General features: G+C 31.0%; 3 protein-coding genes and 2 non-coding genes across 5 annotated transcripts; 3 read left to right on the top strand and 2 right to left on the bottom strand.

Annotated features, from left to right (window-relative positions):
* LOC102590306 (uncharacterized) lies at positions 1–7,647 on the bottom strand. The gene is made up of 9 exons (XM_006346973.2): positions 6,700–7,647; positions 5,866–6,105; positions 5,531–5,741; positions 5,108–5,217; positions 4,819–5,018; positions 2,834–2,937; positions 1,162–1,349; positions 831–1,030; positions 1–444 (listed from the first exon to the last, which is right to left on the bottom strand). Exons 1-9 carry the CDS (start codon positions 6,950–6,952, stop codon positions 238–240), a joined length of 1,713 nt encoding a protein of 570 aa, XP_006347035.1. The 5' UTR covers positions 6,953–7,647; the 3' UTR covers positions 1–237.
* Positions 7,648–13,755: 6,108 nt separating this feature from the next.
* On the top strand, positions 13,756–16,397 carry LOC102589988 (L-type lectin-domain containing receptor kinase VII.1). The gene has a single exon (XM_006346972.2). The coding sequence runs from the start codon at positions 14,070–14,072 to the stop codon at positions 16,164–16,166; it is 2,097 nt and encodes a 698-aa protein (XP_006347034.1). The 5' UTR covers positions 13,756–14,069; the 3' UTR covers positions 16,167–16,397.
* Positions 16,398–16,561: 164 nt separating this feature from the next.
* On the top strand, positions 16,562–16,632 carry TRNAG-GCC (transfer RNA glycine (anticodon GCC)). The gene has a single exon. It is a non-coding gene; the product is annotated as a tRNA-Gly (tRNA).
* Positions 16,633–18,946: 2,314 nt separating this feature from the next.
* On the top strand, positions 18,947–19,019 carry TRNAF-GAA (transfer RNA phenylalanine (anticodon GAA)). Its single transcript has one exon. It is a non-coding gene; the product is annotated as a tRNA-Phe (tRNA).
* A 3,729-nt stretch (positions 19,020–22,748) lies between these two features.
* Positions 22,749–24,740, bottom strand: LOC102589652 (uncharacterized). The gene is made up of 3 exons (XM_006346971.2): positions 24,472–24,740; positions 23,717–23,942; positions 22,749–23,351 (listed from the first exon to the last, which is right to left on the bottom strand). Exons 1-3 carry the CDS (start codon positions 24,703–24,705, stop codon positions 22,918–22,920), a joined length of 894 nt encoding a protein of 297 aa, XP_006347033.1. The 5' UTR covers positions 24,706–24,740; the 3' UTR covers positions 22,749–22,917.
* Between the last annotated feature and the right edge of the window lie 582 nt (positions 24,741–25,322).

Raw genomic sequence — 25,322 nt, 5'->3', positions numbered from 1 at the left:
TTCAGTATATATGATGGGCTGTAATTTGATAACATTTTTAGACTCTCAACTATATACAACAAAAAAATAATAAATTGGTCACCTCCTAAAAGAATCGACGGAAAATTTTAATACCGTCTTTTCTTGTAAACAAAAGCTATAAAACTCATCTTGCACAGTTCCTTCCATAATCAATATCCTTGACTTCAGGGAAGGAAAGAATAAGAATTTGCCTAAATAAATATTATAACAAGTTAACTAACCCGGAATAACTTTTCTATGACGTCTGGATTTCCTTTCTCTCCCACGCTTCGTGGGTATCTTTTTGATTGGACTAGTAACAAAACTTGATGCTGAAATATTGGGCAGAGTTTCATCAATTACAGGTGGTGGAGGATGAACAACCGCAATAGCACCAGGTAGAGGTGGGGGAGGCCAGCGCTCAAGAACGTCTCTATGATAACCCTGCAGATAGTAGAAAATATGGCAGGTATTTAATCTTCTATCATATTTTGATCAGTTGGTCAATCTATCATATAACGGAATTTCTGAAATAAGCATTGGCAGGGTTTCCTAATAAAGCACACAGGAAGTAAGTCATCATTCCAGAAACAAAGTGCGAAGCAGGGCATTTGAAGAACTAAAGGCCAGCTTTACAACAGAAAAACTTTAACAGATATGTGGACAAGCAATAGCAACTGCACAATCCATAGATATATAGCAGTAATACTAATCAGGCACCCACGTTAACCTTTTACAACTGTTTTTATGAATTCTGGTCTTTTGTTTTCAGATTCTATTAACGAGACTACAAATCAACTCAATCCAAAAGGTAAAGACATAAAGCTCACCTGAATCACAAAGTTTCGCCGTTCACAGTCTAAGAACATATTCAAAGTCCAATTTGTCTTTTCCCTGATCTTGTCTCTCACAATGGCAAAGCTAATTTGGTCTCTTGGAGTAAAGCGGTCCACTTCATTAAACCAAAGACAAGTAAAGAGATTGGAGATCGGAATATGCTCTTTTATAATTACACACCCCTCAGGAACATCTGCAAACATAATAAGTATGCTCAAGTGGCCTATCAAACAAAAAATGGCTAATTTTAAGAAGGGATCAGCGGGAGAGGAATTATTCATAAGAAGTAAAGAAAGACGATTTACACAAGTATCACACACTAACCACTTGAGATAGGAAGTTTAGCTCTGGTATATGGAGTTAGACCTTCCTTTCTATAGAAGTCAACCTGGAAATCGATGGAAGCATTGTCAAACTTAGAAGCAGCCTTATTAGCCTCTGCTTCTACAAACACATCAAAGCGCCTGTAGTGTCTTGATATTGCAAAGCTTGCATTTTTTCTCCACAAGAATCTGACATAGAAATGAGATAATTCAACTAAGCAAGTTGTGCTGAACACAGAGGGAGATCTGAATCAGAAAGCTAGGATTCGGTAATTGCAGAGTTCAATAACCATTTATCAGAAGTACATTGACCTTCAAAGCAAGATACTTTCTTCTGATAACAAAGCCTAATCGGGGCTCTCACATGCTTAGTTTTACACTTAAGTCAGGTAGCATTGAGCAGTATGACTTCTCTATCTCTGTAAGGTGTCAAACATATAAAAAGCCTTGTTGAAAAGTTGCAAAATATTTTGGACTATCACGCCAAAATCATGAGCATATCTCATACTAAGCATAAGTGGTACATTGACCTTCAAAGCAAGATACTTTCTTCTGATAACAAAGCCTAATCGGGGCTCTCACATGCTTAGTTTTACACTTAAGTCAGGTAGCATTGAGCAGTATGACTTCTCTATCTCTGTAAGGTGTCAAACATATAAAAAGCCTTGTTGAAAAGTTGCAAAATATTTTGGACTATCACGCCAAAATCATGAGCATATCTCATACTAAGCATAAGTGGTACATTGACCTTCAAAGCAAGATACTTTCTTCTGATAACAAAGCCTAATCGGGGCTCTCACATGCTTAGTTTTACACTTAAGTCAGGTAGCATTGAGCAGTATGACTTCTCTATCTCTGTAAGGTGTCAAACATATAAAAAGCCTTGTTGAAAAGTTGCAAAATATTTTGGACTATCACGCCAAAATCATGAGCATATCTCATACTAAGCATAAGTGGTACATTGACCTTCAAAGCAAGATACTTTCTTCTGATAACAAAGCCTAATCGGGGCTCTCACATGCTTAGTTTTACACTTAAGTCAGGTAGCATTGAGCAGTATGACTTCTCTATCTCTGTAAGGTGTCAAACATATAAAAAGCCTTGTTGAAAAGTTGCAAAATATTTTGGACTATCACGCCAAAATCATGAGCATATCTCATACTAAGCATAAGTGGTACATTGACCTTCAAAGCAAGATACTTTCTTCTGATAACAAAGCCTAATCGGGGCTCTCACATGCTTAGTTTTACACTTAAGTCAGGTAGCATTGAGCAGTATGACTTCTCTATCTCTGTAAGGTGTCAAACATATAAAAAGCCTTGTTGAAAAGTTGCAAAATATTTTGGACTATCACGCCAAAATCATGAGCATATCTCATACTAAGCATAAGTGGCATGTCACAGTAAGTCAATTCGAGGAGGTGATTGAATTTAGGGCAATCTCCCATGATGTACACTTAGCAAACAACTATTGTCTCCTATATTGCCGGGTTGATTAAAGATGTGCAAGATACTATGAATGAGAGCCACCCAGCCCCTAATTCTATAGTTCTCAAGGGCAAACCTGGTGTCCTTCGTCAGGACATGAAATTAAACCCATGGGAGACCATATGGTAGCTAAGCTTGAGATTTTCTTATGTACATATGAAAATGTGGGTTGAGCTTTAGATATACCTTTCAAGTATTTGATATGGATCCACAACAAGCTCAAGTTTTGCATCAACCCATAGAGAATAACGGGCATTCGGGAAAAGCCTGTGCAGCAAAAGCTTTGGGACCTGCAACGGCAACAAAAATTGTCACTTACACAAAATCTATCTACAATACTCCTTAATAAAGGAGAAGCACTCGCCTAACCATGCAACAATTCGGCGATCAACTGGTAAGCAGCTTTCTCAAATCACTCAGTTGATAATAGTGTCAGCAGCATACACACAAATACCAAGTGGACCAGAAGGCTAACAGAAATAGAAATATAACAAGAAGGAAAGCAAAATATAAAAGAAAAAAGCATATGTGTGTCACCCTAAATCCTAATCCAATTAGAAAAGCACAAATCTTCCTACATGAAGTCACTACACATATGCAATAGGGAAGAGAAGTTTCCCATCAAAAAAAGATTTATTATAACGAACTTATGGGAATCATGAAACGTAAATAAATCTCAACAGCAACTTTGTTTTTTGGGAAAATATCCGGTTCCTGCTAGACTTCAATAAGAAGTATTAATGTTTCTAATGGCACCACCAGAGGTAAAAAAGCTAATAATACAGACTTCTCTTTAGGGGGGGAGTGGATATAAGGAATTCATATAGCCAATCCAGCTAATTTTGGGATTAGGGCATAGTTGATTAATTAACTGAAAGGCGTTTCTTTCCCTATTCTTTGAGTTCGAAAATTCCAGGAAGCAAATAATAGAAAATACAAAGACTGGGCAAAACTTACTATTTTTTTAAATCAGGCAACTGTATTTCATTCATTAACATGGCCACAAATCTGGCTGTATACGGGGCAAAACTTACTGCTAGTTCAAATAATGATAGGAGACCATTCCATGAAGTCAAATTGCTAAAGAAAACCATCCAAAAATTATTGTCTAGTCTCTTTGTGTGGATAAAAACTATTCATGTAAAGTGACAGCTAAAGCCAAAAAACTACTCGCGTCTCAAAGATGTAACTAACTCCAAAGGAAGAAAATGTAAGATGGTTGTGCATCAAACAAGAAAATTTCCACCAAATCTTGGAGCATTTTTCAAACTAGCTTATTAAGAAAACAACCAAACGTAATGCACTTATGGTAGCTCTCAGCCTTCTGATTTTTTTAAAAAGAGAGAGAGAATTCACTGTACTGGTGGGAGGTAGCAATACCCGGTGGAATATTCGAGGTGCATGTGAGTTGGCCCTGACACTATCGTAATTTTAAAAAAATCCAGCAGCTCCTTTCAAGAATTCCCTCTTAGAATAGAGATAATAGTATGTTCCATTTGTAGACTTCAAGTTACACAACAACAACTACTACTACACCTCAATTCCAAGCTAGTTGGGTTTGACTGTACAAGTAAAATATTCAAGTCCCAATCAGATTCAAGTTTGAGCAAGGATCCAAACTATAAAGAGAAAACAAGTTCACTTGTCATGTAAATTTTTTCATAATTCGTGAAAAAATCAATAGGCTTCTTGTCAATTATGAATATGCAGTTCTAGTTGCTAAACCTTAGCTGCAGTTATCCAGAGACTGCTATTCATTGAGATTTTGATCAACTTAAAGACATTCCCATAAAATATCTCTCTCGTTGCATTCATTTTCTTCAAAACATTTAATGGAAATGAAACATAACGGTTACCTTATATTGCTTGAAAAGCAACTTCTGGGGAATAAGGATTCATAAACAACTACATAGATCTGGGAATTCTTATATTTAAAAAGTAGAATTAGTGAAAAAAGAAAATGCAGAAACCACCAAATATCCCTTTAAGTTATTCATGTTTTACTCTTGCATCAACTTCACAAAAATCCTTTCGAAAGCATCAATGCTCTCTCATATACATAAGCATGAAAAGTAGTAAGAACCCTCATAAATAGCCATTGTTTCTACTGATTATGTCTGCAAAATTCAATAATATTCAATATTGGCAATGTACAACTGGGCGGTGGTTACCTTTCCATTTCGTCGTGGATCATCATAAGGCAGATTATGAACAACAGCGATTCTCCATAAACCAATTCTCATGCTACTATCCAGTTCACTTGAATTTCTCAGGAAGTTTTCTGTTTCTTCATCCACAAACATGTAGAAGCAGACATTCCCTTTAGCATATTCACTTATATTTTGTGGTTGCCGAATCAAATCAAAAGCACCTGGTCACAAATGGAATTGTTATTGTTACAACAACAGTCAGCAGGTTCAGCGACTCAATGTGACTTTACAAGAATAGAAAGATCAATACCAAATATTGCCGATGCCACAACAACACCTCGACAAGATTCCATCGCAAGAAGGTTAGAATCATCAATGTCAAAACCTGTCTGATGCCCTGGCCTGGCTCCCCTGACAAATCTGTCACAAGGATGTGCAGAAGAATAGAGCAAAACAAACTCAGGAATGTGGCAAACTATGCCATAATGTAAACGATCATCATTAATATCTAAAATGCGAAGTTACAAATTGCAACCATTATTAAAAAAATAAAAAACCTGTGACTGAAAGATTTATAATATTTTCGAACAGATAAAAGGTCATAGCTGCTTCTTGTGTTAATAGAATTGCCAAAGTACAAACAAAAGGAAAAATATTTAGAGATGATCCAGTGCACACTCCTGGACTCTATTTTCTAAATAAATTGCCAACGTGGAAAAAGAAAAAAGCATACCCGCAATGCACACTCATGGACTCTCTTACGTCATATGAATCATTCCTCTGCATCAGTGAAGGATATCCACCAAATTCTGAACCTCCAAACTCAGATTTACTCAAATTTTCCTCATGGATGTAAGTTAAACTGCTAACTCCGGGAGAAAAGGAAGGTGCATCTGGCATTAATGCAATAGCTTGTTCGACAGGAAGATAGCATACTGGACATGCTGAAAGTACCGAAAGCATGAAAATAATTGGCTTAAGAACTTTTAAAAATCTTATATTTCTCCACCCCAAACAATACATCAAACGAAAACACATTTAAGAGTTCCATGTCATGAACAAACTTACGTCTTGGTCCAGTTCTCTTCTTATCTGCTGGGGGCGGTGGCAGCGTGAAGCCTTCACATGGATTCCCAGGAGGAAGAGTATATCCTTTAAAATGTGCAAGAGGTGGAGGTGGAGGAGATTCAATTGATGCAATTTTTCCAACATCATTTTTCTCTATCGAATCGATATGCCTAATCTGTCCAGTATCTGGAGGAAACACCCCACTATTCATGGACATGATAAGTTCCTGTGTATCTTCACCTGATACCAAGTTGAAATTGCTCAGCTCATGAGAGGCAAAAGTAAAGACTAAGGGAGGGCATCTCTATGTGCTAGTTCCTAGATATGGATATGGAACTGCCAGATCAAAGACCATTTCCTTAGCCATGAGGCAGAAGAACAAGATTGGACAATGGAAGAGAATCCAGTGTAAACTAAACATAATCAGGAAATCTCCTAATCAAGTAAAGACCTAAGAAAAAGCATACAATCAAAATGTCATCACGTGCAAAGCTTTCCGGTTGTTGATATAATAAACACTATAACATCAACTGTATAGAGACAGTAATCATTTTTTAAAATCCCACAGAAATTATGGCATTATGAGTAAAATAGACAGTAAATGGGATTGGCAATGCCATATTATTACTTATAACCAAAATGTGCCACATTAATATCTCCAAGTGTGCATGAACACCTGCAGCTCAGATTCCAGTCAGCATTAAAGTCAAGACAGAATTCTGTACCATCTATGTAAAGTGATAGTGCTCCAATATGCTGATTGGAGAGACAACATCCAACAATAGGACTAATTCAGATATATGCTAGGCAATGGGCCAAGATTAGAGATCAAACCTTTGCCAACATACAAGACCCACAAAAACACTGCGGCCGACACAACACATAATAGCATCATCCCAATCTTCTTTCTAGGTGCAAATTTGCAGATCCAAAGAAACAATCCTTCTTTCTCCTTGAACATTTTTGGGGGCTTTCGTGGTGGAACAGGGGGTGACGCCTGGAAAGGAGAGCCACCGTTCTGGAATTGCTGTTGTTGCAATGATCCATAACTCCCTGAAGAACGAAGACCCAATGACGCTGTAGTCATTGTTGTCCTCTCAATCCTTTAACTTCACCTCTCATCTCTGATCCACATCCAACTGTTAAATCTTCTTATAAAGTCTGGATCTTTAGACTAAATTTATCTTTTTTTGGCACAAAATAATGGAAAAAATACACTAAAATCACCAAGAAAAACGAGACCCAATTCACCAAATGATCTCAATAATCAAAATCAATCCTCAATTTACTATATTTCGATCGAATAATGACACCCCACTTCGCCAAAATCACTGCAGCAGTGTCCTACAATGTGAGAATGCAACAAGAGAGTTTTTGAGTTTTTTTTTCACAGCAACTAGTTAATTTCTTCTTTTCTCACATATAATACTTATCTCGAAGCTAAACAACAAGCACAGAAACCCAGCAATACTTCCAAGAGAACACAGTATTAACATAACCAATCAAAACTGGCACAAAAATTGAAAAATATAACAAAAGATGGAGAAATAAATGTCGCTAAATTTGAGATTTGTGGGGGTGGGAAAAAAAACTAGCACTAACTTCTAGGGTTTTGTGGGACAATCAAATCTTAGATCACACAGTTCAGGATCAGGAGTCTAATCAACAATTTAGGAGATTATTTTTCCAATTTAATGTAGGATATACCTGCGAAATTTCCTATATTCAAGAAATGAATTAAACGAAAATTAGCAACGAGGAATTAATTTATTTAAGGAATAAAACAAAATAATAATATGTTTCTTACATATTACTTAATAGTTCAAAGAAAACACAAAATTGTAGAAATTTTGTTCAACTTTTACTTTGTAATTAAATTTTTTGCTTTGTAGGAGACCTAATCCCTGTTACTAGGTATATGTGCTCTTTATTTGTACTGGGTTTGATGGTAATGGTAATCTTTTACCGTTGTTACCAAAAAAATAATATGTTTCTTACAAACAAATAAGATTATTGAAGGTATCGTGGTCTATGTGGGCTACACCAACGTAATTGGGGGACATTTTAGTTTGTTAATAAGAATTAACACACTCTAAAATTATACTTATATGTTTTCATCCCACTGTGGTCTACTTCAACTTTAGTTAGAATTTCTGGAGGTTACTCTAGCTTATGCATATATAAAGAATATTATATTCATTTAAAGAAATCTCTCGAATATTACAGATTCATTAAATGTTCATAAAGATCAATGGAGATCAAATAAATCTCAAGGAGATCAATATAGAAATACGCCACTATAGCCTAGAAACAAAATTATATTTATGGTGATTTATTTTTCATATATTTTAAATTTGTTACAAACAATGAGCATATGCATGTGAGCATGTCTTTGATAACATGATAAAGAAATGAATTTTAAGTGTGACTCAACTTCGAAAGCATTTTTCGATTCCACAATGTTTTGTGAATGTGGTGATTTATGTTATCAAATAAATAGTATATCATAAATAAACAATTAAATTTGTCCTTAAATTTATTTTTATTTTTTTGCAATTTACCTTATTTTATATTTATTTATATGGTTAATTAAATACAGTCACATTTAATTATGGACTATTTCACCTTATTCTATCTCATTTTCCCAGTAAAAAAAAATTATTCTAGAAATTATGAGCCAAAAAAAAAGAAAAGTTAGTCCCGTATCAAATGACAGAGATTTATATATTGGTAAGTTCTACTAGGCGTACTAAATAGTTGTATTAATGTTAACACACCATTATTCCTTGGCCTTATAAATGGTGGTAGCCTAATATTTCCTACAATATGGTAGCATCTTACCTAGAGAACTTATGATAACTATCACTTAGGTCTTATTTGTTTCTACTTACTAAAAAAAAAGTCTATATCTAAATGGGTTAGATTTTAAATTCTTAAATTATTTGTTCATAGCCTCATAGGTTTGAGCACTTAATTTGATCTAAGTAGATTTTAATTATTAAAATTTTGAATGAAATTAGTAAAAGGCCGTATTTTATATAGATAACTTTCATCAATAATTTATCTACAATTGTCAACTACCATCACTAACCACTTATGTTATCAACATTATCATTATTGTTGTCAATCCCCCGTAGATCATTACTATCAATCACAGTTGTCTTCATAACCATCACTATTGTCAACCACTATTGTCAGTCGATAAACTATCTTCGTTATTATATTAAATTATATCCATGGCCACTATCATCACCATTGTCGTTGTTGTCATTGTCACCTCTATCAGCACTATATTAGCCACTAACCCATTACATGATATTTTGTGTATCTTGTTTGTGAATTTGATAAATAATTTTTTTTTATAAGTCTATGATGTGATTCTTCAACACCTTTGTATGTATATATATATTTAGAATTGACTGTTTGAAGTGTGGATAATATAAAATGAAAAAACTAATATTGAAAATATTCAATTGAAATGAGGATGTCTTTGATAATATGATAAAAGAAATAGATTTTGAGTCAATTCAATTCTATATAAGTGTTTCTTTGTTCCATGATGTTTTGTGAATGTGATGATTTCTATTATTAACTATAATTATTGTTGATGTTACTATATTATAGAAGAGTGTAGGAATGACTACCAATGTTCCAATAAGTTCACTACTAATGTCTAATATATTTATAAAATATATAAGTGGGTCCCACCACCTTCCACTTCAATACTAGATATTATATATTAATTACTATACTATAAATGACTTAAATACTCCATATTATCTATTACAATAATTAACAATTATTTGACACTTTAAATTCTATCAATGCCATATAAATTAGGATAAAAAACCTAACATATAATATTTAAATATATTTAAAAATAATATAAGTAATACTATACATTACAATAATTAACAAAATAAATCTCTCGACTCCAACAAATCTATCAATTAATGACACATAAATTGGGACATGAAGAGTCACACGTATTTTTTTAAAAAAAAATTACATTAAAAGTATTCTATCAATTAACAACATATATTGTTTGAAATTGACGAAAAAGAAACTATAAATTACAATAATTAACAAAATAAATCTCTCGACTCCAACAAATCTATCAATTAATGCCACATAAATTGGGACATGAAGAGTCACACGTATTTTTAAAAAAATTACATTAAAAGTATTCTATCAATTAACAACATATATTGTTTGAAATTGACGAAAAAGAAACTATAAATTACAATAATTAACAAAATAAATCTCTCGACTCCAACAAATCTATCAATTAATGACACATAAATTGGGACATGGCAAATAACATATATTAATAAAAATTAGGTTCAAAATGTACTATAAAATACAATAATTAACAACTTTAATCTATTAAAGAGACATATAAAAAAGGTTAATATTTGAAATTCTGCATCTGCCACATAAATTAGAACAAATAGAGTAATAAATATTATTTTCAAAATTATGTTAAAAAGAAGTACTACAAATCACAATAGCTAACAATTTAAAATATTTTAAAAATCATATAAAAATTTCAATAACTTCTCAAATTCCATAATATGACATAATTTTTTTAAAAAGTCTTATAAATCATAATAAATACTTAGTACAATATTTCAACTACTTTAAAAGTATTATAAATTGTAATAAATAATACAACAATTTAAATTACTTAAAATTTAACGACTTAAAAATATTTTTTTAAATGTATTAAAATTTTGGTTAATTGTCAAAACTTTACATGTGCCACATAAATTGGGACATGAAGAGTCACACGTATTTTTAAAAAAATTACATTAAAAGTATTCTATCAATTAACAACATATATTGTTTGAAATTGACGAAAAAGAAACTATAAATTACAATAATTAACAAAATAAATCTCTCGACTCCAACAAATCTATCAATTAATGCCACATAAATTGGGACATGGCAAATAACATATATTATTAAAAAATTAGGTTCAAAATGTACTATAAAATACAATAATTAACAACTTAATATATTAAAGAGACATATAAAAAAATGGTTAATATTTGAAATTCTGCGTGTGCCACATAAATTATAACAAACAGAGTAATAAATATTATTTTCAAAATTATAGTAATAAAAAAAAAGTACTACAAATCACAATAGCTAACAATTTAAAATATTTTAAAAATCATATCAAATTTTCAATAACTTCTCAAATTTCATAATATAACATAAATAAAAATAAAAATATATATATATTGGGCCCGTGCTGGCACGGGGTCCTATATTCTAATGATAAAGTGTTTCAATTTTTGTAAAGAATCATGTAATTGTTTAATATAAAGACCAATAGGCTTTATGTCTGATTGTAAAAACTCAACCAAGTGGCAAGGACACAAAAATAAATCATAATTTTTTTTCTTTATTTAAAAGTTCCCAGAAATAATATGGTCTCAAGAAAAATATAAAATTAGCAAAATTGGTTGGTGGATAGTCCATAACACATTTAATTGGACCTCTCATAGTATACTCTATATTCACAATAAGTTATTAATATGTACACACACATCAGCCAACGCGAAATTCTCTTTCCCTAATTGTTTGAACTAATAAAAGATAATTTGATAGTTATATAAAATTACAATACATGAATAACTTATGCTGTAATTTAAAGTAAAATTATATATAAATAACTTATTTTTAAATATTTTTATATTCTTCGCAAATTAATAAAAAAAAACAAATTTCTTATGGTACATAAGATCCAACTTAATAATTTAATTTTGCAAATTCCTTTCTACGCAAATCGCAAAAATATCTTTATTTGCCAATTTAGAGGGGGTCTTTAAATGACAGATTTCAAATGTCAACTATTAGAAAATTATAGTATAAAAATACCACATTTAATGGACGTTGAAAGAGCAACAAAAGTCAAATTATGAGCATCTAAAAGATAAAGGATAGATGTATGTTCCATTTACTTTTCATACTTGCATAGGTATGTTATCTTCGGAGCTAGCCTTCAAAGGCAGGCAAAACTTCACTCTTTTTTAGGAGAGTTGTCTACGTACCTTCTCTTTTCAGCAAAAAAAAAATCACTTTTTTGCCTTACGAAAAGAATTTCATTTGATTTTCTCGGAATTTTGGAAAAAAGCCGCTTTCATTTTCTCCAGTAGAGAAAGGTTCTCTCTTTATTTTCTCAAAGGATATACTTGATAGGAATTTTTTATTCCTCTTCAATGATCTGAACTTTGTTAAAATTTTAATTTGATGACTACAATAATAACTTTAAATTATAATAACTGAGTCTAAATTTCTTATTTTTTTATATATAAATAATTTATTAATATAAATATATTATTTAAACAAAATTTACTCACAAATTTAATCAAACTCGCATGCGTACTACTACCTCGACCTTTGACTATCAAATGCCAAAGGCTATAAATTTCAATGGCATTCATCAGGGTGACATTTCAAAAGCATCACTTCCTTTTTCTTGTTTCATTTTCTTAATATTAGTTTGACCGAAAAGCTTATAATATTGTAAAATATCGATTATTTCCCAAAGCTTATCCTATTAGCCATTTACATTTATTATATCGAGTAGTATACAACATTTGGATGTACTATTACGTACGGATAAGCAAAATGCCAAATATTTGCCCTAAATATATTACATTAATCACTGTCCCATGCATTTTTTTCTTCTTCTTCATTCATTTCTTGTTTGACAATCCATTTGTCTTTGGCTAAACAAAATTCAACATGTCATTAACTATCTACATACCCAAATTGTCATCAATCGAGGTGGTGTAAGGATGACATTGTTTTTCTCTTAATCAAAGATTTCGATTTCAAGTCTTGAATATGAAAAATATCTTAATTGGAAGATTTGTCTCGAATGAGCTTTGCGTGATGTAAATACAAATTAATCAAACTTTAATACGAATAATAATATCGAATAAAAAAAACAATCTACGTACCTGAGAATTGTGAAATATTGGAATTGATAAATTCTAAAGATGTGTACGACAGTTGACTTTAATGTTTAGCCCTAAAATTATTGAGCCTCAACAACAATTGTTAGCAATTTTTCCATTAGATTTTATAATCCTAAATATACAATTATGATGCCGACAAAGATAATTAAATAAGTCTAAGCGTTGAATTTTAAATGTCACAAATTTATAGGATAAAATGAGGAACTTACGTAGATCCCGCTAATTTAGAAACTGAGTAATTATTTAGATATACTCTAGTTTGTAAATTACGTATTTTACTATATTTTTATGCGTTTAAATACATTCAGATTCATGTATCTGAAGGATACAATGGGTCAAATTTGGTATAGATATATTGTATCTAAGAGAATTCTCATGTAACTGAGATACATAACAAATCTCGCTCTCATCTGGCTGACCACTAATCACTGCAGATTTATGTATCTAGTGTGATTCGTATATATTTGGAATACATACAAACCTCACTCGCCTCCCTCTTCAACCTCGCCCGCCTCTCCCTATTTTTTAGTGTATCTGGTAGCAAAAATACATGTATCTAAATGTATATTTCTCATATATATGGTATGAAACTCTTAATTAATAGTAAGATACGTAATATTTGAAAAATATAAATAATAATAAATATGGTAATGAAATATACGTAATTATATAGTTTTTTCCTAAAATATATCATCTGCACCTTTATTTCTCCAATTCCAATTTCAGAAATAATATATACACGTTTGATTCAATTTCCTCTTTTAAAAATCTAAATTATTATAACTTTTGACTAATATTTTTAAAAATCAAATTAATATGAAAAAAGACATTATATCTTTGATTTATTAGACCTTTATTTACCCGTCCGTCAAAAGAATATAAAGAGTCAAAACTTCATGCCTCAGACTTTTCTTCAAGCTGGCAGCAGCCGCCAGTTTTCCTCTTCATCTTCACATTTGCAGCCTAAGTTTTTTTTGTTTGGTCAGATTAAGGAGATTGCTAAGTATTAAGATTGTGATTTCGAGTCATTAATAATATAATAACTTAATTACCCTTCTTGTAATATTTCCCAAATTGGGAGAATTTCTTTTTTTTGACCAAGTATGTTTTGTCAAATATACTTGGTGACTACTGAATAGAATGATATTTCCCCATTTTCTCTGCTTCCCATAATTCTTTATCCATGTGAATTAGCTCTGCTTCTTTCTTAGAATGAACCAATATTATCCAAAAATTCTTCTTTCTTACCTGTTATTAACCCTATTTTCTTGTAATCAATCAGTTGCAGAAACTGATTTTGTCCTCAATGGCTTTACACAATCAGATGTGTCATTTTTTGGGAATGTTACAATCGAATCTAGAGTTCTTACTCTTTCAAATGACTCAACTTTTTCAATTGGTAGAGCTCTGTACCCTTCAAAGATTGTCACAAAAGAAGCCAATTCATCTAAAGTTCTTCCCTTTTCAACATCTTTCATTTTTGCAATGGCTCCTTACAGAGACAGGCTGCCAGGACATGGTATAGTTTTCTTGTTTGTGCCACACACAGGTATTGATGGTACTACTTCTGCACAGAATTTAGGTTTCTTGAATTTCACAAATAATGGGAATCCTGATAATCATGTTTTTGGGGTTGAGTTTGATGTTTTCAAGAATCAAGAATTCAATGACATAAATGAGAATCATGTTGGAATTGATGTTAATTCTCTTGCATCAGAGTTTGCTCATGAAGCAGGATATTGGCCTGATGAGAAAAATAAGTATAATAGTGATGGTAGCCTAAATGAGGAGTCTTTAGAGACTTTAAAGTTGAATAATGGAAGAAATTATCAAGTTTGGATTGATTATGCTGATTTCAACATTAGTGTAACTATGGCACCAGTTGGTGTGAAAAGGCCTAAGCAGCCTTTGTTGGATTTTCACCTAAATCTTTCCCAGGTTTTTGAGGAAGAGATGTATGTGGGGTTTACAGCAGCCACTGGAGAACTTGCTCAAAGTCACAAGATTTTAGCTTGGAGTTTTAGTAACTCGAATTTTTCGATAGGTGATGGTTTGATCACACAAGGGCTGCCTTCGTTTGAGCTTCCTGAGGATCCAGTTTATCGATCGAAGGGATTCATTGCAGGTATGACAGTGTCACTCTTGTTTCTTGTTGTGGTCATTGCTGTAGCTTCATGGCTTTTGATTAAGAGAAATAGGAGAATGAAAAAGGAAAGAGAGGATATGGAAGATTGGGAATTGGAATATTGGCCACATAGGATTACTTATCAAGAAATTGATGCTGCAACAAAGGGTTTTGCTGATGAAAATGTGATTGGAATTGGAGGTAATGGGAAGGTTTATAAAGGGGTTTTGGCTGGGGGTTCAGAGGTTGCAGTAAAGCGAATTTCTCACCAAAACAGTGAAGGGGCAAGGCAATTCTTGGCTGAGATTTCGAGTCTTGGTAGGCTAAAGCAAAGAAATTTGGTGTCATTAAGAGGGTGGTGCAAGAAAGATAGAGGCAGCCTGATTGTGGTTTATGATTATATGGAAAATGGGAGCTTGGATAAAAGGCTGTTTGAATCTAATGAGAGAAGCATGCTGAGTTTTGAAGACAGAATTAGGATTTTGAAAGACGTGGCATCAGGGGTTCTATACTTGCATGAGGGATGGGAGTCAAAAGTGTTGCATAGGGACATTAAGGCTAGCAATGTTTTACTTGACAGGGACATGAATGCAAGGCTAGGTGATTTTGGTCTAGCTAGAATGCATGATCATAGTCAAGTGGCTAGCACGACTCGAGTTGTTGGCACGGTGGGATACTTGGCGCCAGAGTTTGCCAAGACTGGCCGTGCCTCCACACAAACTGATGTGTTTGGATATGGAGTGCTAATTATGGAGGTGATGTGTGGAAGGAGGCCTATAGAGGAGGAAGGCAAGCCACCTTTAGTGGATTGGCTGTGGGAACTAATGAGACGAGGCGAATTGATTAACGCCTTTGATAGTCGATTAAGGATTAATCAAGATTTCAATGAAGAGGAAGCTTTAAGGGTGTTGCAACTAGGCATGATATGCGCGAGCCTAGACGCCAAAGCTAGGCCAAGCATGAGACAAGTAGTGAAATTCTTTGACAGGAATAGTGATATTGATGAATATGAAACTGAGGATATGGATGCTTACCTTCTAGAGAGTTTGAGATCTAATACCATGTTGTCCAATTTTTCCTTGAGTTTAAGCCATGGTTCACATCCAACATTTGAAGAAATTAGAGAAGGTTTGTCTTCTTCCATGTCAATTTCTTGGACAAATTCTCTGGTGGATGGTAGATGAGTTTAACATTTGGTTGGTTTATGTCCATCACTCTGATTTAACTTATGTTACCTTCCAAGGCCTAGCTTTGATTGAATTTGCATTTGGCAATGCTGCTTCATGTACAAATTTATATGATGGAGTAGGAAAAAGGATTTGGTTATGACTTGTGAGATATATACATGTATTCATTTCTTTTTTTGTACCTTGATGCTAGTTACAGTGGAAGAGTTTGTTCTCTTTTTTTTTTTTTAACTATAGAATTTGTTCTTTATCTTTTTCATTTTACACGAGATAAGTTGATAATGTATACATATGAAACTCATGGTATGATTGTTTATATTTTAAAATAGAATAAAATTCATTACAATGTTATTGTTGATATTAAGAAATATGATGGAAGTGGTATACATGAAGCACCAGTGGTCTAGTGGTAGAATAGTACCCTGCCACGGTACAGACCCGGGTTCGATTCCCGGCTGGTGCAATTTTTTTTGGCAAAGCCAATTTTGTTTTATTCATTTGTTTTTTTAAAAAAATTGGATAAGAAATGGGCTTGTAATTTGTATAGATGGAATAAGGTTGATCCGTTCAAAAAGGAAAAAAATGATTTTAAAAACAATCTATGTAATTGTTTTTCGGTATGATGCGCGATAATAACTATAATGTTATGAAATTAGAATTTCAGTCTTGCATGTGGACACGGTGTATCTAAGTCCTAAGATTTGATTAATCAATGAGATATTTAACTACGAAGGAAATATTGACCGATATTATTTGTTGGTTTGAAAATTTGTTCATTTTTGGTGTCTTTCACATTCTTGACTATGAGAATAGGCAGATTATAGAGTGCAAAACTACTATTTTGCTCCATCGTTCCCTCGTTTTATTCTAATATTGAAACTTTCAAGTCAAATTGAGTGTTCATAAAAGTTAAGAGTGGGCATAAATGGCAAAATGGTCTGGTGAACTCTTATACTTGTATCAATTTGTATTGTGAACCCTTCTACTTATCTATTGGTCAACTGAACCCTTATACTCAGTAAAACATAATATATCAAACCCTCTGACCATTGACCAGCCTTATGTGGCATTAAAATGATTGAGTTGGCACAAAAGCATGGCTACACGCGTTAAAAGGGCAAGTGAAGATCACACTTACATTAAAAAAATATTAAATTATACAATAAGTGATTTTATAAAAGAAAAATAAAAAAAAAAATAATTTTCTTCTTCTCCTCCACCACACTTCTTTTCCAGCCATTATCCTCTTTTCCAATCAACCCCTCACCCCATCCACGCTCCAATCTCCATTTTCCTTCTTCATACCTTGTTGTCATTGTTTTCAGTAGATCCATCCCCCTTTTTTTTAATTTTTTCGATTCCAATAGAAATTTCAATTTTCTCTTCGACATAAAAGGCTAACACAGAAAGAAAAAGGAAAGGAAACAAAGAAAGATGACATTGTAGATCTTATAGTTTCAATCAAGAATTTTCGGCGACACACTAGAATTTTCAGCGACCCATTTTGGATTTCTTCTCAGTCCCCGGTTTCTTCCCCACAAATCGACATCGAACTTTACGTTCTAATCGATCTTCAATTTGTCTAATTCATTTTCTCCTCTATGTATTGCTTGTGATTCCAGCCACTATTACTACTGATTTCTTGGGCATTATGTTGTTGTCAGTTGTATATTTTCAAGATTCAAGATTTATTTTTAAGATTTTCATTCTCAATGTCCCTTTTCTTTTATACGAAGATAAATTTAAATGAAAAGTTAAAAAAGATAATTATGACGTGGTATTAATTTATGTGGCATGAATTTGACATGTCATCTATTCAATGGAGAGTGAGATACACACATGGTAGGAGGGGCTTAAAAATCTATTTTTGATTGAGTTTAAGGGTTAGTTGGTAAAAGATTAAGTAGAAGGATCCACAATACAAACACATACAAGTATAGGGGTCCACTAGACCCTTTTGCCGGCATAAATCAATTTCCAACTTAATTATAACTTGGTATTTGGTAACAGCAACACAAGAAAACATTTGTGCTCATATTATATGAGTATGTTTATTTATAATTAAGTAATCTGCTTTAGACAATATGATCTTGAGTTAAGGAGAAAGTTCTGTGCTCATATCATATGATTTCTCATCTACATTAACAATTGGATTATACAAGATGGTGCTCCATCTTTTGTTGGACTTGCCAGAGATTTGATATTAAATTGAACTCGATGCAATGTTATAAAATCAAAATGGAAAAACAAAATGTGATGGAGCTACCTAATGCATAAATATTATATGTTGTAAACTTGTAATAATGCTTTAGCTAGGATGTCAAATATTTAATTAAAAAAGCAACATATACCATTAAGTTATATGCATAAACCTATACCCACCTCTTAACGATGAACTTAATGTTCTCGTTTAGATTGTCATATCATTGTATTGATAAGATAATTTGACTTTAATATACTTTTTGCACCATATTAAATACTCTTGCTTGAAAAAAAATCAGTTGAATCATCAGGTGGAATAAAAGGAAAGAGTGTACATGCGCGGCTCGATGATCGGATGTAACAAATATTGTCGGCTTATACATCATCCAACAAAGCTCACGAATTTATCTCTTGGGGTGTGTTGAAGTTTTCTTCTCTTGAAACTCTTTTTCAACTTTATATCTCTTAGAAACCTGTTTTTGAAATGTTCAATGGTATCGTGAAACAGAATAGGTGAGTTTTTTTCACTTATGTTATATATATATATACTTTACTGTACAAGTTTTTAACATATAGCGGGGATAGCTCAGTTGGGAGAGCGTCAGACTGAAGATCTGAAGGTCACGTGTTCGATCCACGTTCACCGCATTTCTCTTCTTTTTTTTTGTACACATTTTAACTGTAGCCAACTTCAACCACTTTTCACAAGTATTACAAACTAGTAAACTTGTTCTCGCTTCGCGCGATTATGAAAGTTATTAGTAAATTTTTCTTAAGGATATCTTATGAACTTAGAAAATAAAGTATATAAAACTTTCATATGTACACATATAAATTTTAATTTTATAAATTAAATCAACTACTTATACAATTATTTCAGATTATAGAATGACCTTTCTTTTGTAGGAAAATTTGTAATATTGTATATGATTGACTATTTACAGTCTATTATAAATAAATAATTAAATATTATTAATAAAAAACTAAAAAAATAATCAATGTAACGCCTTTAATTTTTCACAACTTTAACATAGGCAAATTTATTATATACTTAAGAGAGTTGAAGAAGTGAGTTTTGAGTTTTTTATAATATTATAGCACATACATGAAAAAAAAATTAAGTACATTATCAAAAAGAATGAAAATTTGAATTATAAGAGGTGTCATATCATTTTTATTTGAGATCATATGAAAATTCATAATGAGAAAATTATGATAAGGTGTCAAAATTTATAAGTAAAATATCATTATTATAAATGTCAAAACTTGGAAAAACATATGAGTAATGGAGAATATTAAGAGTAGGAGTGATGGAAATGTGAGTTAAAGCCACAAAATAAATGATTATTATTATAATATAATTAGTTATTTTAAAAAGGTTATATGAGTTATGAAGATGATTTTTTTAATTAAAATAATTATAATACTAAACAGATATTATTATTATTATGAAATGGGAGAAGAAAATGCCTAGAAGAAGAGAAAACAAATAATGCAATTGGAGGTTCATGTGATTTGAAGTCACAAAATTAATAAATATTATTATAATAGAAGTTATTTAAAAAGAGTGATATAAGTTATGAAGATGGTTTTTTAATTAACATAGTTAAAAAAAAAAAATTCTAAGTAGAGATTCTTGTATTATTATATAATGAAATGGGGGAGTAAAATGCCAAGAAGAAGAGAAGACAAATAATGCAATTGGAAGTTATACAGAGGTGACACATTACTTTTCTATAATTTTAGCTTTATAATATTTATAGATTTCATGCATTTAATTGAAAAATAATAATAGGAGGGAAAAAAAAGCATATCACTTATTTGTTAGATTCATATCTAGTGTATTTATGTGGAATAAAAATAAAGAAGATAAAATTCAAACAATTATCACATGACATAAAATTAGTAATCATTTTTTCATAAATTTATAATTCAAAATATGTGAAAGTCTAAAGTACTACAATTCATGGGAGAGATATTTACCTCTCAATTAACAAAATTAAAAGAAAAGAAAAATATAAAATTATGGAGATTTAGAGTAACACAGAAGCAATAAAGTTGTTATTACAAAATGACTATTTAGAAATAAAAGCATTATTCGTATAGTTAAGTATTCAATTTTACGAAAAGTTTTAAATTATTATATTTTTCATTTCCTTGTTCTCAATCTTAAATTAATTATTTCACCATTTCATTTTCTTCACTCCGTATATCAGATTATCTATACCTGCAAAATGATAAAACAATATTATTTTTACAGTTGTGAATTGTAATTAAGTTCAGAATTTAATTTTATCATAAAATTTCACTTTTCTTTCATCCTCCCCCTCCCCTTCTCTAAATACTGCAAAATACATAAATTCTTTAAAAAAAATTGACAATAAAGTAAGAGTATAATTGAATACCTCATATATTTATTACTTAGCAAAACTTATGATCAAGGAGTATAACTTCTTTAGTCAAACATACAAAGAAAAAGGAAATACATATGAAAGAGAGTTTGAGAAGAATTGCTTACAATTTCTTATCACCATCCTATCTATTTTCTTTATATTTTCTGTAGATATCTACCTATAATCAAATCAAATAAATACCAAACTCAAAATAATATTATGGTGATCGAAAGAAAAAAAGTATAGAATACTTGTGCCTTTCTTTTAGCTGAATCATCTCAAACCACCTTCACCACAAATTTGAGAGCTTTACACATATATATACTATATAGATTTGATCATTTCTTTTGTAAGAAAAAATTACAATGCCTCTATTTATAAGATTATAATAGGGAATATCAAAATGAAATCATGAACATGACTATTGATAAAATTTAGGAGTTATGATCATGAAAATAATGAAAATAAAGACAATAAAAATTTATATTAAAGAATGTGAATAAATGAAAGGAATAGTAATTGCCACATTCATATTTGTAAAATAATAATAAATAAATAAATAAAAATGTCAAAAAAATGAGAAAAAAGATAAATAGGATCCTTGGCCAAAGAGAGGTGCCACATCACATTTTTTTTATCTAGCTTTATATATAGAGAGAGATTCTTTTGAGGATAACCTAACCTATTCAATTGGATAGTTAATGTGATGTTAGTGGGCTGATTTTTAAACGGTTTGGGCTGTAATTACTCTTATTTAGTGTGATATTTTTACTCATTTATGTATTTGTTTTGAAGTAAAAAATCAGAAATAATTAAAAACAAGTTAAAAATAGATAATTGCAAATGCTGACCATTGGAGGGTGCCACATCAGCGAATTTAGATTCAGCTTTATATATATACTAGTGACGAAGAGCCCGTGATAGCACGGGCCCAATATTTATTTAAAAGTTAATTTTTAATTGATGTTAAATAAATAATTTTAAATTTTAAATTTGAATAAATTATATATATTTATATGGTAGTAAACATTCATGTTAACTCTAAAATGAATACATGATAAATATAAGTATTAACTTTGATCATTTTAAGTAATTTTTATTAAATTATTTTAATTTTTGTATGCACGGACCAAATATTTATTCATAAATTTATTTATTTAAGCGGTGTTAGTTAAACAATTTTAAATAATCTCATTAAATGTAAAATAAATACTCAATAAATGTTATTTATAGTAATAAATTTTAAATCATATGAAATTGAATGATTTTATTTAAAATATGAAGAGACCTATTTGATATCCATCATTAAAGAATTTTGTTTTATCGATTGTTAATTTTTAGTCAAAATGATTACAAAATTTACATAAATATTATCGATATTTAAAATAGTAAAACTACAACTTAAGGGTTTGAACTTAAAATTAAAGAATATAATTAAAGTTGGTCTCACCATTTTTAAAAAGCTATGCAGTAATTTAAATTAAAACACTCTAGTTTCTTTTGAAAATGGCCTTCTTTAATGTTCCGAAATGCCTTCTGAAAATACATTGCAGCTAGCCAACTAATATTTTGTATGTTTTTTCAAAAATATTTTAGTTGCTAATTTGTTATAATTTATAAAAAATATTATCGTTAACTTTCAATAATATATATTGTTCCATCTATTTAAATTCACGTGTCACTGATACCATTTCAAGAGTCAACAAAAAATTTTCTAAAAAAAATATATTTTAATTATGATTTATAGTACTTTTAAATATAACGTATAGTGTGTTTGTAGGATCATTTTAAATATATAACAGAATATTTTAAGTTGTTAATTATTGTGATTTATAGAATTTTTTGAACATATAACGTATAGTGTGTTTGTAGGCTCTTATTAGATAGTAAAAATCTTTTAAATTATTAATTATTGTAATTAAATGCATGGCAAATTGAAAAGGTGTGAAATAGAGAGGAAAAGGGGCCCACATGTTATTCCCACTTATATATATAAAAATAATAAAATATAATATAGATATAGATTATATAAATTTTACTCTAAGCTCACACTACTTGAGAAGCCTAAATAAGAAAATTACACTACAAAAATGGAACACTCCAACAGTTTACATCAATCGAATCGAGCCTAGGATCTCTTCTTCGTTCATAGTTCACATCACTTCAACTGCAGTACGACATAAAGTCGGAAAATTTTCCAGTAAATCAACAGTAAGCATCGATGCCTTGGGCCGCGACAATCGATTCGAATAACAATATTCTTCAGCTGACAATGGAGATTTAGAAGTACTACTCATCATACGTTCAGATGTTTTAAGCCACTTAGCTTGCATGTATTTTTGTTTCCTCCATGGCGCAATATGCATTTTCTTCTCCTTCATACACTTTTTAGCAGCATTGCATAAAATCTTTATTACTCTCTCTATTTTCCCAACAAACACTTCTGGTAGGCATTTCACCAGTCGATTGTATTCTTCGCTTGCTTTCGCTAATTCAAACTCCCCTCGAAAATTTAATTCGATAATTATCCTCACTTCTCCTTTTTTAGGGCTCGAATTGTCTACCACGTCTATAAATGTATGTTCACCTGTTACATGGTATAACAACATTAATGTTACATTAAAAAAAAATAGATAATGATCGATATATATATACTTCAGTATAAAAATACAAAATTCAAATGAAAATTAGTCACTAGTGGTAGGTAAAAATTGTTTAATTTGGTTTGATAAGGATAACGTGGTAGATGTATATTTTATTATATATATATATATATATTTTTTTAAAAAAAGGTCTTCACTTGTCATATATAATTATATTAAGTTAGGCCTAAACTAAAGTTGTCATGATGTATATTTTTTTTTTTAAAAATTAGAGATATTCATGTCCTTTTACTTACTTTTTCTTTACAAAACTTCTATGTGACTAATTATAATATTGTAAAGTAATTACCTGAGGGAATATCTGGTGAGCTCTTCCACTTTGACTTGCAAATTGCTGAGTTGAAACCACTATTTTGTAGGCTAGTGCACACCTCCTTCATGAGACAATTTGGACAACTAGTAGTAATAATATTGTTGACCATTTCACAGCTGCAATTTTTTGATGCTTCTTTTAAGGTTTGTTTAGTAATACTTCGGATCTGTGATTCTAATGTTGTCGTCCGGCATAATACTGACTGTAATTAATTAAAATATGAGTAATTAATAATGAATAAAGAAGAAAATTAAAGCTATGAGAGCTAAATTGGGAAATAAAAAATTAGACCCTTTTAATTAAGACTATAGCTTAATTATATACCACTACAACTACATTTATCCCTTTTCGATTTATTGAAGTCTATAAAATTCAACTATCCTAATTAAGAAACTATAGGTTTTTAAATTTCTAACAAGTTCCTTATTCTTGATTTTTTAAAAAAAAATTATGAAATTAGAAATCTTTTTAACTTTTCTAGAATTCTCACCTTATCGTTATTTGGAAAATCTTTCCTTAAAAACATATAAGAAATAAATTATGGTCAAGACCATGTGAAGCGTGGACAGTATAATATGATGAGTGTAATATCAAGTTAATTAATAAGAATTGAGATGTGATAAGTTTAGCGCTCTAATACGAATCTTAAAATTTAGTTTATGAAGTGAATATTGTCAAGATTATATAATGGAAGTTGAAAATTATAATTTTGACCTTAAAAGAGTACTTACTTGTAAAAGCTGATGTTGAGTTTCCCAGAATTTATTATCTTCAACATTTTCTCTCTCTTCATCTTCAACGTAAACATCATCAATAACACTTTCTATTGACGAACCCTCCTCGTCAAGAAAACTAAAAATAGTGTCAGAAATATTAATAGCATGGTCGCCGGAAAATTCACTTTCCCGGTTGTGACACGTCAAAATCCGGTGACTTAGAGGTCTCTTAGCTGTTACTCCGACCATTATTCCCTCTAAATTCTTAAATGGAATAAAGATAAAAAAGCTCTCTTATAATATTTGTGTTTCTGGATTTATAGCGTAATTAGTATTAGTATATCGCGATCATGCCACTAGAGTAGGACCCACAAGTCTGACGTGGCCAGAGGAAGGTTCATGAACATGAGTAGTGGAGCCCATATATATTCCATGGATCCACGTCAGTCTATATCAATTTTAATTGAAATAGTTTTGATCCGTCTAAATTCAACTCAATTCATTCATTTGATGCCTCTAATTTTTCCTATGTGATGCAGTTGGGAATTAAGTGGATGTTTATCCGATGTTGTGGATGGGTCCATCTTGCCTCTTCACCTAAATACAGAATGTTTTATGGAGGGTACCACCATTAACATACTAATAATTAATTTAACCTTTTAGACTGTTAAAGCATAGTATTATTATTTCATTAAGATTATTGATGATAATTATTAGGATGTTATTTGATGATTGATGTAGGAATACGCAGCGTCCTGCCTATGTTTTTGTTAATTATTATTATTATCTAGAATGTGGAGGATGGATATTAGAGAAATCCAGAAGATTATTGTGGGATTTTTTAATCTGCACACTAATTGGACCTG

Source organism: Solanum tuberosum, unplaced genomic scaffold (genome assembly GCF_000226075.1).
Source record: "Solanum tuberosum cultivar DM 1-3 516 R44 unplaced genomic scaffold, SolTub_3.0 scf00083, whole genome shotgun sequence".
NCBI lineage: Eukaryota > Viridiplantae > Streptophyta > Magnoliopsida > Solanales > Solanaceae > Solanum > Solanum tuberosum.
The sequence above is the reverse complement of the archived record's forward strand: the minus strand, read 5'-3'. Positions and strand labels throughout refer to the sequence as shown.